The following is a 13,491-nucleotide window of genomic DNA, read 5'->3' on the forward strand; positions in this document are numbered from 1 at the left end:
TATGGGATTGTCTAAGAATAGTGTCTAAGGGAGCTTTCCAAGCTGTTAATGTAACCAGAAGTGGTTGCTGTGATCAACTTAGATCTGATACTCTTTCTTTTGTAAAGTTGTTCCAGATACCCTAAGGAATATTATAGGCGGGAACAAGGTGTGGTAAAAATAGCTGTACCATCCTAATCACTGTATGTGTTGTGTCTTGCTCAGGTATTATCCTGCTTAGTACAGATCGCTTCTGTCAGGAGATCCCTGTTCAACAATGCTGAGAGGGCCAAGTTTCTCTCCCATCTTGTCGATGGTGTTAAACGAATACTGGAAAATCCACAGGTAAGATTTTTGAGAATTTATATATGTATAGAATTAATGTATGACTAACTATAGGAGTCAGAAAGAAGTTCATCTAGATGCCACACTTAGAAATCTCAGAGAACCATTTCATCTTGATCTTTAAGAGTTCTGTGAGTCTACATTTTAATCAGATTCTGAGAGTATTTGCCCCAAAGAGGAGTCAGTATCCTCCAGCTTCAGAAATGTAGGAGTCTTGGGAAGAGATCACTTTGATACAAAATAATAAGGATAGAGTTAGTCATTTTCCCCCAAGAAATTTAGCCTCTAAAGTTTGGATTTCGTTTTTGTTTGCAGTTTTTTTAATATATAAAGATAATTGTAAATAATAATGATATAAATATATGAAACATTTGTATAACTTTGCCATTGTAGTAAATTACAGTATTGCGCTTAGTGATCAGTTTGACAGATGTAGAAATGAGAAATTTTATTAGGTTTTCTTTGGTGGGAAATACACAGGCCAGTCACATCAGAGGTGGTGTCCTTCTGCCATTAATCAGCTTTAGAACCATAGGCAAGGGTTATGGTCCCTCTTGGATTTCCTTTGCAAACTCTGCCTATTGAAACTAATAATCCCATCTTATTGGTGGTTATTATGAACACATAAAGTGTGATAAATCACATTTTCCATTTTATCTTCCCCCGTGTTGTTGCCAGAGTTTATCAGACCCAAACAATTACCATGAGTTTTGCAGACTACTGGCTCGATTGAAGAGTAACTATCAACTGGGGGAACTGGTAAAAGTGGAAAACTACCCTGAGGTCATCCGATTGATAGCCAACTTCACAGTGACCAGCCTACAGGTTTGTCTTGGATTGCTTTTGTGTTTCTTCTTAAACATTGGAATCTCTTCTCTTGCTTATTGATTTTGATCTTTTAAGGATACCTCTTACCTTGGCAAAGGTTATAAGTTACCCTGCAAAGTAGTTCCTGTTGTAGCTTCGTCTTTTAAGTTTACAAAAGTGCAGGGAGGGGCTTGAGTTGTGGCTCAGTGGTAGAGCGCTTGCTTGCCTGGCATGTGTGAGGCACTGGGTTCGATTCTCAGCACCACATATAAGTAAATAAATGAATAAATGAATGAATGAATGAATAAATAAATAAAGGTTCCTAAACAAACAAAAAAAAGTTTTTTTTAAAAAAAAATAATAATTTTTTTCAAAAAAAGCGCAGGGAGGGGGCTGTGGATGTAGCTCCATGGCAGAACACTAGATTCGCTTGCAAGGTTCTCGGTGTGATCCCCATCACAACCCAAAAAAAAAAAAAAAAGTGTAAGGGATACGATTAAAGAAACGTGGGAATTACAAATATAATATTCAGATTAAAAACAGAGGAAACTCCCTTTTAACCTCTCTGAAAAAGACAAAATAGAACAGGGGGCTAGACCAAAGAATAAAAAGTTAGTAGCCTCTCTTTTTAGTCTTGTAATATAGATTTGTGGGTCTCGAACAGTTTTGCATCAGAATCACTTGGGAGCTTGATGAAGAATACTGGTGCTTGAGTCTCACACCCACCCCACCCATAGTTTTCAATTCCCTAGGTCCAAGGTGGAGCCTTGACATCCCTATGTCTGACAAGTTCTCTAGGTGATTCTCATGCATACTGATAACGGAGAAACACAGAGGGCTTTCTTTGTGGGTTAGGTTTACATAGCCAGTATAGAACTGTCTTCTCGTTAGATGCTTACCCTCTAAAAATACTAATAACTTTAAACTAGTTGCCACACATAGAACAAAGCCCATAAAATCTTATCCTCTTTTTTAAAACTTCTTTATCCTGGCTGGACATGGTGGCTTACACCTGTAATCCCAGCAGCTTGGGAGGATCATAAAACAAGGCCAGCCTGGGCAACTTAGACCTTGTCTCAAAATAAAAAAATTAAAATGGTTGGGGATGTAGCTCAGTAGTAGAGTGCTCCTGGATTCAATCCCCAGTAATTAAAAAAAATAATAAAAAAATAAGTCTTTCATTTGTGACAAGTGGTCTGGGACTATGTATACAGAAATGAAAAATATGCCTTCTGCTCCTTTGGTTGTCCTTAGCACTGGGAATTTGCCCCAAATAGTGTGCACTATCTCCTGAGCCTGTGGCAGCGGCTGGCAGCCTCTGTGCCATACGTCAAAGCCACAGAGCCCCACATGCTGGAAACATATACTCCTGAGGTCACAAAAGCCTACATCACATCCCGGTTGGAATCTGTGCACATCATACTAAGGTAAGGAAATTTGGACTGATTCCTTCATCCCATTATACACACCCACTTGGCAAAGGGGGACTTGACATGAGTTCCATCAGTGCCAGTACTGTTTATGGTTATCCCTCCTTGTCAGCCTAGCAGCATAAAGTCTGAAAGAATAGTCTTTCTTTTAAACATCCTGTTCCTGTCCGCCTTTTCACTGTCTATAGAAATGTCTTTGAATACAAAGCACATTTGTATGTTTGTTCTTGCCACTGGTTTTCTTCAAATGTGAGAAATTTATAGGACATAGGTGATAAGAATTCTTAATATGTAAGTTATGGTGCTTAATGTTCACTCCTAAAGAAATAAGTCCAGTCATCAACTCTGACTTCAGAGCTTACTCAAAGACAAAAGAATTCAAGGCAGCTATCACTGATTGCAGTATATTAACACAGGGTTTCTGTCTACATTGACTATTAACTGGATCAGAAACCTATAGTTAAAGAAATGTCAGGTTCTTTTAAAAATGACCCATATTAAATGAAGTTGTCTTTGTTTGGGGACTCTGAATGTCTGATATGTCTTTTTTAAAGTCACATTCTTAATTTCCTCAAAGTCAAGAGAATTTGAGTTAAAGTTTTAACTGCAATTTGAGTCATTTCAAAATCAGAATATTCATGAAGTTCACTGGAAAACATTGCTATATGCAGCAGGTTTCCAGGAGGCAGTGTTAAGGTAGAGAAGTGGGCCCAAGGAGTCAGGTAATAGCAGTGTGCTTTTGGTCAACTTTCTTCATTGCATTATTATAAAACACAAATAATAATAGGCCTACCTTATAAGGTTCTTACAAGGATTAAATTAATATAAATTAATATAACCTGGCCTGGTGTGTGGGACATTGCAAACACAGTCAGCTGCGAACTAAAATGGAACAATAGCAGCACACCATAGAACAAGGGGTTAAAATCTAAGAGCCAGTAGATAAGGCAAGACCTCATACAGATCCATTTTTCCCCAGGTGCAATTCTGAAATCCAAGAAGATGCAAAGCTAAATTTTCTCAACAGTTTGGCAAAATGTGATATGAGCTATTAGACCATTTATAGACTTATATTTTTAAATCCTGTTTAACATGACTGTTCACAATATTCATACATTTGCTATGGGAATATTAAGTCTAATAAGCCACAGGGCCCATCAAGGGCTTTATATTACATGGGAAAAGCATCATATTGCCTTCCTCAAATCTGAAAATTTCTGAAATCCTAAACACATCTGACCACAATAGCCTCACATAAAAGACTGTGTACTTATAGTCCCAAAGTTTATTGTAGTTAGCAACAAGTGAAAGGCTAAATAAAAGAGCTCAGAGAGGTGAGAAGATAAGGCTGCCAGGTTCACGGCAGACAAATTATTAAGGGATGGGAATTCAGGTGGGAAGATTTACTGCTAACAAATATAGTATACCTAAGGGAGACATGCCAGAGCAAAAGGCCTCTGCCTTCTTACTTTTAAAATATACTTCCTTGGGGCTGGGGCTGGGGCTCAGTGGTAGAGCATTTGACTCACGTGTGTGAGGCACTGGGTTTTATCCTCAGCACCACATAAAAATAAGTAAATAAAGATATCGTGTCCATCTACAATTTAAAAAAAAAATTTAAATATCCTTCCTTAGGAAAAAGTAGTATTGTCCTCTATGATAGGAAATGATAATTCAGTAGGCATATTTTAAGAGAGCGTCCTTCCTTTTACCCCTTTGCAAGTAGAGATGGCCTGGAAGATCCCCTAGAGGATACAGGTCTGGTCCAGCAGCAGTTGGACCAGCTGTCCACCATTGGGCGTTGTGAGTACGAGAAGACATGTGCGCTCCTCGTACAGTTGTTTGACCAGTCGGCCCAGTCCTACCAGGAGCTGCTGCAGAGCGCCAGCGCCAGCCCAATGGACATTGCAGTACAAGAGGGTGAGTATATTGAGTATATTGTGCAGAAGGGTTCTAGACCCCTGAGGAGATGCTATCAGAACCCTTAACTGCATGCCACCCTCCTTTGCAACCCCACCCCCATTCTTCATCCTCCATGTACACAGGAGAGTATTTGTGAATGAATGAATATCACAGGGACAAGGGAAAAGTAACTAAAATCACACCTGCAGTGAGGGCTTTTAAATATAAAGAATTGCTGCATTCTAAAAGTAATGACCTTGTCTACATGGAAACATTGATTATCTGGTGAATTTCCCCCTTGGCATCACTCTTACTAGAGCAAGGGAATAGCCATCATGTGCAAGGAAAGTAAGACGTTATGACTTCACCAGAGTTTCCTTAAGATTAAGGAAGAGTGTCTTGGTGAAATTATCCCTGGAGGGGTCACTGATGAGGCTTCCTCCTGCCACAGGGAGGCTGACGTGGCTGGTGTACATCATCGGAGCTGTGATAGGTGGCCGGGTTTCTTTTGCCAGCACTGACGAGCAAGATGCTATGGATGGCGAGCTTGTCTGTCGGTAAGACCACTCCCCAGCCACTTTGGATGCCCTGTTGACGTTCACTTACAGACCAGTCTTAGGAAGCAGAACACCGTGAAAATAGGCCTGCTACAGCTCCAGCTTCCAGCCTTCATATGTGCAGTGAGAGCTCTGCCTACAAACTTATCAAAAAACATTTCCGTAATAATTCAGCAGGAAATGATGAGGACAGAATTAGGAAAATTAATGTGGGAGTAACCATTAGTTCTGTTTAAGGATCATGTCTCAGCGTTAGTGGAATGTAGGCTGCTTTTGCCATGCCAACGCAAGTTACAAGAGAAACTGGTTTCTCAAGTGTCACCAAAGGTAAAATTATAGAACTACAGACTTTCAGATCTCTCTCTCAGCCATACATCCATTCATCAAGTTATTTTGCCAGTGTGTTGGCACATGCCTGAAATCCGGGCAACTCAGGAGGCTGAGGTAGGAGGATTGCAAGTTTGAGGCCAGCCTCAGCAACCCTGTCTCCAGAATAAAAGCTGGGGTGTAGCTTGGTGGAAGAGCACCCTTGGGTTGAATCTCTATTACCAAAAGAAAAAAAAATTTTTTTTCAAGTTATTTTGTATCTGTGTAATCTTCATTTTATTAAAAACCTTTTAATGAACATTACAACTTATTGAAAACTTTTCGAAGTCAAAGAGAAGAAAGGTGGCACATAACTAGTGATTTCTGAAAGTTTACATAGCAGAAATAAAAGGCAGAATTTTTATTTATTTATTTATTTATTTAAAGGCAGAATTTTTTTAAGGCAGATGTTCTCCAACATGTTGATCTTAGACCTACCTTACCCTCTTAAAGAAAAAAAGGCATTGAGGTCCCCAGAAGAGCAGTTGGGGTTTTAAAACAATATGTATATTAATTTATTGTAAAACACTAATGAGCCCATTAAATGCTAACATTGTTTTTTTTATGAAGAAAACTATTTTTCAAAAAAATTAATTTGAAGAGCAGTGTTGTTTACATGTTTGCAAATCTTTTTTTTAATTTTTTTAATATTATTTTTTAGTTTGCAGCAGACACAACATTTTTATTTTATTTTTATGTAGTGCTGAAATTGAACCCAGTGCCCTGCGCATGCCAGGCGAGCACGTTACCGCTTTAGCCACATCCCCAGCCCCAATTTGCAAATCTTTTTCATGTCTGCATGGTGGAATTCAGCTGGATTCTCATACCTACTTCTGCACTCAGTCTGTGTGTCTCATGTGGCCTGTAGCCTCTGGGAAACCTACTATACACTCATGAGATTATAAGCAAAAAGGACCAAAAATGTCTTTCTACTGTTGTGAATGATTTTGTGACCTTGCAGAGAGCTACTACTGTAAAGAGTTTTAAAAGTTCAGGTGTTCTCTTTAGGGATGCACAGACTTTAACCTGATGCCGTAGACTTTACTGGTCCCCAGACATCTCAATCTATAATTTTATTTGCAGTGCTGTGGATTGAACCCAAGGCTGAGCTGTACCCTCAATCTATAATTCTTATTCCTCTGAAATTCCCTTTTTGTCTCTTTCTATGCCCATTTGCCTTAGCTGCCTTAATCCTAACAAGAGTCTCCATGGTATTGTCCATTGGCGTTCTTTGACAAACTGAGCAAAGATGAAATGAGAACGATCAAGTGTGGTGGCACACACCTGTAATCCCAGCTCCTCATGTAACTGAGGCAGGAGGATGGCGAGTGTCAAAATAAAAAGTTTTAAAGGACTGAGATATAACTAAGTAGTAGAGCATTCCCCTAGCATATGCTAGACTCTGGGTTCAATCCCCAGTACTGCAAAAAAAAAAAAAAAAAGAAGAATGAAATTTAATGCCTTTCTGATTTTGCTGTCTATTATGGTACTGTGTGTATCATGATATATAAATTTAGTTTAGATGGTGTCTTATATTTCTTAGCTCAAGTGTTGCAACACAGTGACTGAGTCTAATTTACTTATGATATGTAACAAATAGTTTGCTGCTTGTTCTCACACAATGAAAATGTCAGATGACTCACTTAAAGTAACATCATGCCTATTCATTCAATATTCTTTCACTTGCATTCCATTATGCTTTTTTGGGAAGAGAGCAGTGTAGGCAAAAGAGACAAAAACACGGGTGCACATCTCTCTTTGTCCTTGTCCCTGGACGTGCTATGAACATGATGTTTCACATATCTGTATCTCCTTCGTGGCTCTGAGAGAAAAGATTGAGAACCCTGGGCTAGTCCCTCATTTGTATAGATGAATGGAGTGCATAAAATTGTTCTATCCAATATCTCAGAAATTTTAGGAAATACCATGACCCGTCATGCCAGTGTGTTCCATAGTTTTTAAGCTGATTCTTAGTTCTACCCCTATCCAAGATCTTGGTGACAAACATCTCACTACTCATTCCTTAGTTGTGGTTCCTGTGGGGCAAGAAATGGAGACTGTTTTTTCCCTCACCCAAGCTTACAACCTGCAGAGAATGCCTTTCAGATAGGCTAGATAAGGAGAAGAGGAGGTATGTTTGGCTGTTTCGGGGTAGGTTGGGGTGTGTAGGGTGACGAGGCTATCCTGCTGTTGAGAGTCATTGCTCCTCTTCCTCTAGGGTGCTCCAGCTGATGAACCTAACAGATTCTCGCTTGGCTCAGGCGGGTAACGAGAAGCTGGAATTGGCCATGCTGAGCTTTTTTGAACAGTTTCGTAAGATCTACATTGGGGACCAGGTGCAGAAATCCTCAAAGGTAACAGACTTACAATTGGCTCCATTTAGTTCTCACTTCTCACACGTGAAATTGCTGATTGAGAGAAACTGTTGAGATACAGTCTCCAGATTTTAGGTACTGGGATACTACAAATGTTTTCTCTTAGTGTGTAGAATTCTGGAGACTTATTGAGGAATTGTGTCTGTTCCTCCTGAATTCCATATGCTTAACAAATGGCCAGTCAAAACATCTGTTGTTCTTCCCCAAATTGGCAGTTCTTAGTCTCTATACATGAATTAATGTTCAGAACAGCAGAAGGTTTTGGCAGACTTTTTGTGATTTCAGGATTGAAGGGGACCAGTAAGAGAGCTCAGCATCTATCCAGTATTTTGTAATACTTAGAAACTGGCTCATCCCTTCAACAGAGGTTCACAGGATTGTTTTCAATTTTCTTCCCAGATCTTACTCCCTGAATATGTACAAAAACAGTCCAGGTATGTGATTGTTCTAATATTCTCTGGTTACTTTCTTTTCCTTTAACATGACACCAGCTGTACCGCCGACTCTCAGAAGTTCTCGGTTTGAATGATGAGACCATGGTCCTAAGCGTCTTCATAGGAAAAATGTAAGTGTTTCAGCTTGCCCTCAGCAAGAGGCCCTTGCAGTCCTGTTGCAACTGTACAATGTGATCTGGGCATTGTGCTGCCAGTGCCTGGGTATTACAGCATTGATCGTTTGCGTCAGAAAATTGTGCCTTTGAGTGTGTGACAAGCTGTGGTTAGAGATATGGCCCGGCCCCAGAGCATTCCAGGCTTGTACAGAATCTTCTCTTTAGCCTCTGGGATCACAGGTGAAACCTTGTCATGGCATTAGCAAAATGGCTGTCCTTCCCCATTGACTGGTGCTTGACCTCTCACCTGATCCCTGAGCTACCCAGGATGCCCAGAGCAGGCATCACTTTCTGATGCTGATTTCCATTAGTTATGCCCCCAGGGGAGAGCCCCACTTTCAGATGGGCTTACTCCTGTCAGGAAGCATCATACCCACTGAGGGTCTTAAATCTCCAAAATCTGGTGCTATTATTTGAACTGTCTTCAAAGTTGGCGCTCCTGATTGGCCCTTTTTTTGTTTTTGTTTTTGTTTTTAAGTTATGCCCCTTTAGTTACATTTTCCCCTCTTTAGGAGCTCAATTTATCAAAGCGCACACTAGGAGCCAAATATATTACCCAGGGCTGTGTGCAAAGTGATGTTTTGCCTCCTTCCAACTATCCCAGCCCTAAACACTCATATCCATGAGCTGGTTAATAATTTAAGATGGAAAAAGCAAAGGGGGTCTAAAGGACTCTGCCAGCCAAGAATCCAGAAGCAAGGGCTACTAGAATTCTGCAGCTGACAGTGGATGGTGCAGGTGCAGAATTGCATACGTCTGCATGTTATCACTGCCGCAGAAATCTCTTACCCTTGCTGCAGAAATCAGCCCTGGAGTGCCCCAGAATTCCAAGGGCCTGGGTATGGGCCAGTGTAGCTTTGGAACCAAGTAGTGAAGATTATCTGAAGGATAATTTTTCTAGTCAACCAAATGTAAGTACGGAGATTTTATACCCATTTTTTTTTTTGTGGTCGTGATGTCTGTGAATTGGTGATGCAGATGTGTGGTGACTTGATGGATGATATTCTTCTTCTCCCAGCCTTCAAGGAGACCAGGCAAATCAAAAGTGTCTCTTGCTTTTTTTTTTTGTTTTTGTCCTCCAGCATCACCAACTTGAAGTACTGGGGCCGTTGTGAACCAATCACCTCCAAGACACTACAGCTTCTCAATGACCTGTCCATTGGATATCCTTTTCTAAACTGGCTTCTGTGCACAGCAAAAAGTATGGCATGCTAATCTTGGAAATTATGGCCTCCTGCTGTTGCTACTTTCATTAACTATAGTATATACTTGGGTATCCTCCATTTTCCTGAAATTAAAGCAGTACCCACACAGAATCCAGAATAAAAGTCCCCAGCTGATTGGTGGAAGCATCCTGATGATGTTAACCTTTGCAACTATAAAGTTTGAATTGTTCTTGGTGAGCTTTTCACCAAGAACAGTAAATCCTATAAAAGTATTTGAGCTATTTTTCTCCTCAATTCTCCCAAAGGTTGTACACAGCTGGTGTCATTCTGAATAGGAGAGGAGCTTATTCTTGATACACAGTGGTTACCTTAGGCAAGAGTTTAGGGCTCAAGTTAAATTCTCTCTTGGAACCCCCCACCCAGAAAGCTTCTCTAGAATATTCATAATTCATACGAGAAACTGCTGGGTTTTATCGATTTCCTTACAGATAGGTGTTTAATATGACTGTTCTCTTATTGATCAGTTAAATACTGCTTAGAAGAGAACAATTTTTTTCCACTTGGCAATAGTATACTCAAGTGGATTGGAAAAATAGATGTTTGGGTAAACCGTACTTAATCCAAGGGGTGTTTTTCCATCTTAAAGATTCTTGGTTGGCTTCACACTTTCCTTGACTTTGTCTTTACGTACAGTAGTGTAAGGAAGTTAGTGAAGCTTAGTGCGGTACAGTTCATGCTGAACAATCACACGGTGAGTGATTCAAACCCCTCTTCCATCCTCTCTCCATCGTCCACACACATGAAGGAGAGGTCAAGCTGAGGTCCTGGCTGCCACCACAGCACAGGCTGTTCCCACTCCCATCACACTGCCAGATTACAGTTCCAAGCATCAGAGCTGCTTTTTGGGATCAGGGTGACCTGAGTTACGTCGACATCACCTGCTACATTTATACCTGAAATAAGTTGTTAGCAGGCAACAACCACAATAATTTTAAAAAGAAAAGAAAAATACCCTTACATCCTTAAGGAATGACCATGGAGCCATTAGCCTAAAAGGGCTCAGTAATTCTCAAATTACTGGCTTGCATTCTGCCTCTAACCCATGTTTTCACCTTTTTAACGTGTTTTCTTTTTTTCAATAGAGCGAGCACTTTTCATTTTTGGGTATTAACAATCAGTCCAACCTGACTGACATGCGGTGTCGGACTACCTTCTACACAGCACTTGGGCGTCTCCTCATGGTGGATTTAGGTACTGCAATAAATCCTGAGGCTCATGAATTAATCTGGCACTGTTTAAATTTTTATTTGAGAACAGAAAACTGTATGTGGGGGAAATCTTCTCTGTTGTTTCAGTAATAGCAAAATCATCTGGAATAACAGTCAAATTTCACCAAGAACACATCATGCTGGCATAGTCCCTATAACTGGAAGAGAATACTGCATACTCCCAAAGTTTCTGATATGCTTATGGCTATAAAATTCTCATCTGTAAAATAAGAGAATTGTGCTTTGAGACTCCTGAACGCATCCTGTTGACCTGATACCTCCTCCACCCCAAGTTGAGGTGCAAACCCAATAGAGACGGTCAGCAAAGGGTTTATTGTTCAGGTTTCCAGCACATATGAACCAGGAGGGTTTGATCATCTCTGCAGCACTGATGGTGATAAAAGTAATTTGGGGTCAACTAATAACTGAAGCTCAGTGGTTATTCTAATTTTAAGCTATTTGAATTTAATCCTACTAAAATGACATTATGAAAAATTACTAAGTAAGCATGAAGAAAGCTTCCCAAGTACCTCTTTCAGGTTTGAGTCTTGCCTAGTTCTCATACCAGCCATTGTCCTTTCTTGACTGTCTCTTAATTCTTACTGAAGGCTAAGTCACATCGTACCTAATACACATACCTATATCTCTGATACTGAGACTCAACATCAAAAACTTAGGCTATCCCTGCACTAGAAAATTTGTTGTTTTTTAGTTTCCAAATTTGTTCTTAAATTACTGTGAACTCTATTAGGATGACGGGACCCTTGGAATTACTCTGGGGCCTACTATTCTTTCATCCCGGCTTATTTCTCAGGCACATGCAGCTTGGATTGTTTGGAATCAGGGTAACACATGGGATTGTTTCTCTTTCAGGAGAGGATGAAGATCAGTACGAGCAGTTCATGTTACCACTCACAGCAGCATTTGAGGCTGTGGCCCAGATGTTCAGCACTAACACTTTCAATGAGCAAGAGGCAAAGGTGAGTCTGACACCCACCAGCTAATCAGCTTCTGGTGGAACACGGTCCCTGAGAGAGCCCAGGCTAGCAAGCACTGCCAGAATAGTGCTCATCCTTATACTACCCACTGGTTAGCACTAGACTTAATCTTTTGGGATTGTGAAATTGAAGAACTAGTAGAGATTTATTGAAGTCTAATATTTTGCATTAAAGTATATTAATTCTGAAGCAACTCTTAAGACTTTTTAATGTGCATTTTCAGATATATTAGCATAAAGTTATTTACAATTTCCTGACTTTTCGGTCACCGCTGTATCTTTAATTATGTCCCCTTTTCATTTTTGATAATGCTCATAGGACATCTTTTTTTTTTTTTTTTTTTTTTTGGTACCAAGAATTGAACCACTTACCATTGAGCAACATTCCCAGCCCACCTCCCCCTTTTTTTCCCCCCCTATTTTGAGACAGGTTCTCACTAAGTTGTTTAGGGCCTTGCTAAATTGCTGGGGCTGGCTTTGAACTTGTGATCCTCCTGCCTCAGACCCCTGAGTTGTTTGGGGATTACAGGGGTCCACCACCACTGCTTTTCTGGATCAGTCCTGACTGAGAGTTTTCAGTCTTATTAGTCTTTGCAAAAAACAAAACATAGTTCTGTTTTACACATTCTATGTGGTTTATATTTTATTCATTTCTACTCTATTCCACTTTATTCCTTTCCACTCTCATCTTTGTTTTCATGTTATTTTCTTTAGAATTACCCAGTTCTGACTTATTTGCAGCCCTTCTTTCCTGGTATAATCAATATATAAAACTATCAGTGCCTCTTAGCATATTATTCCACATTTATTTTTAATTGTGGTAAAACTTTACCATCTTGACTATTTTATGTATATAGTTTAGCAGTGTTAAGCTGTTCTACATTGTTGTGAAACAAATCTTCAGAATGCACAAGGTTTTTAAAAATTTTTGTATACACATGATGATAAGTTTTTTTTATAATTTCTCATTTCTGGTAAGATTCCTGCTTCGAATTTCTATGTGTATGGATCTTAAGTTACTTTTAGTTGTTAATATCTGGCTCTCAGAATTGTCATTCATTGATCGTTGCTTTCCTCATCTTTTTACTTCACACACACCTGCTCTCCTGACCTAGAGGTAACTGCTCAAATCATAAGATACCAGGATGTTAATATATTGGTAATGCTTTCTACTGCACTCCTAACAGCACCGTGACTGAGTAGGAGAACCACCAGATAGGGTATTGCAAGGCTTTACCTGAGTTTGTGAAGTTCTCCTTTTTTATCTTTAAGTATCATAGTTTTCCATCTTCACATCAGCAGGCTAGTTAGCAACATCACTTTGTCCAACTCTCTACCCTTTGCCCTTGTGTTTTTGGGGTCTGATGAGTACAATTCTAAAAGATGAGGGTAAGTGTGGAACATATTGGTGACTTAGGCTACAGTATTAACCAGTATCAAGGACTTAACCAAGGGGGATCAGTGAATATCAGGTCTTTTCCCATCATATTAGTTACATTAAAAGCAAGTAAAAATTACCCACAAGAACCTCCTTGACAATGGACTATAGCAATCAGACACATCTTTGTCATGTCCCATGAAACAAGTCTTTTAGACTGACCATGTTTTAGACTAGAAAATTGAGCTCCTGGTATCAGCTCAGAAATAGAACCATATGCTTAAAGCACTCTATTCAAAAAAGTGTGGTAA

General features: G+C 39.8%; 1 protein-coding gene across 2 annotated transcripts in view; it reads left to right on the plus strand.

Moving 5' to 3' along the window:
- Xpo7 (exportin 7) overlaps positions 1-13,491 on the plus strand; it is a 39,793-nt gene that overhangs the window by 12,633 nt on the left and 13,669 nt on the right. For both annotated transcript variants that reach the window (XM_046447661.2, XM_046447662.2), the window contains exons 9-19: positions 205-324; positions 1,003-1,149; positions 2,386-2,558; positions 4,288-4,481; positions 4,915-5,020; positions 7,605-7,740; positions 8,253-8,326; positions 9,454-9,534; positions 10,225-10,288; positions 10,680-10,788; positions 11,679-11,785. In XM_046447661.2, the coding sequence (XP_046303617.1) occupies positions 205-324; positions 1,003-1,149; positions 2,386-2,558; positions 4,288-4,481; positions 4,915-5,020; positions 7,605-7,740; positions 8,253-8,326; positions 9,454-9,534; positions 10,225-10,288; positions 10,680-10,788; positions 11,679-11,785 (1,311 nt within the window). The remainder of the gene's footprint in view (positions 1-204; positions 325-1,002; positions 1,150-2,385; positions 2,559-4,287; positions 4,482-4,914; positions 5,021-7,604; positions 7,741-8,252; positions 8,327-9,453; positions 9,535-10,224; positions 10,289-10,679; positions 10,789-11,678; positions 11,786-13,491) is intronic.

This window comes from Marmota monax, unplaced genomic scaffold (assembly GCF_021218885.2).
Source record: "Marmota monax isolate L192 unplaced genomic scaffold, Marmota_monax_Labrador192_F-V1.1 WCK01_AAM20220418_F8-fsc00040, whole genome shotgun sequence".
In the NCBI taxonomy this organism is placed as follows: Eukaryota; Metazoa; Chordata; class Mammalia; order Rodentia; family Sciuridae; genus Marmota; species Marmota monax.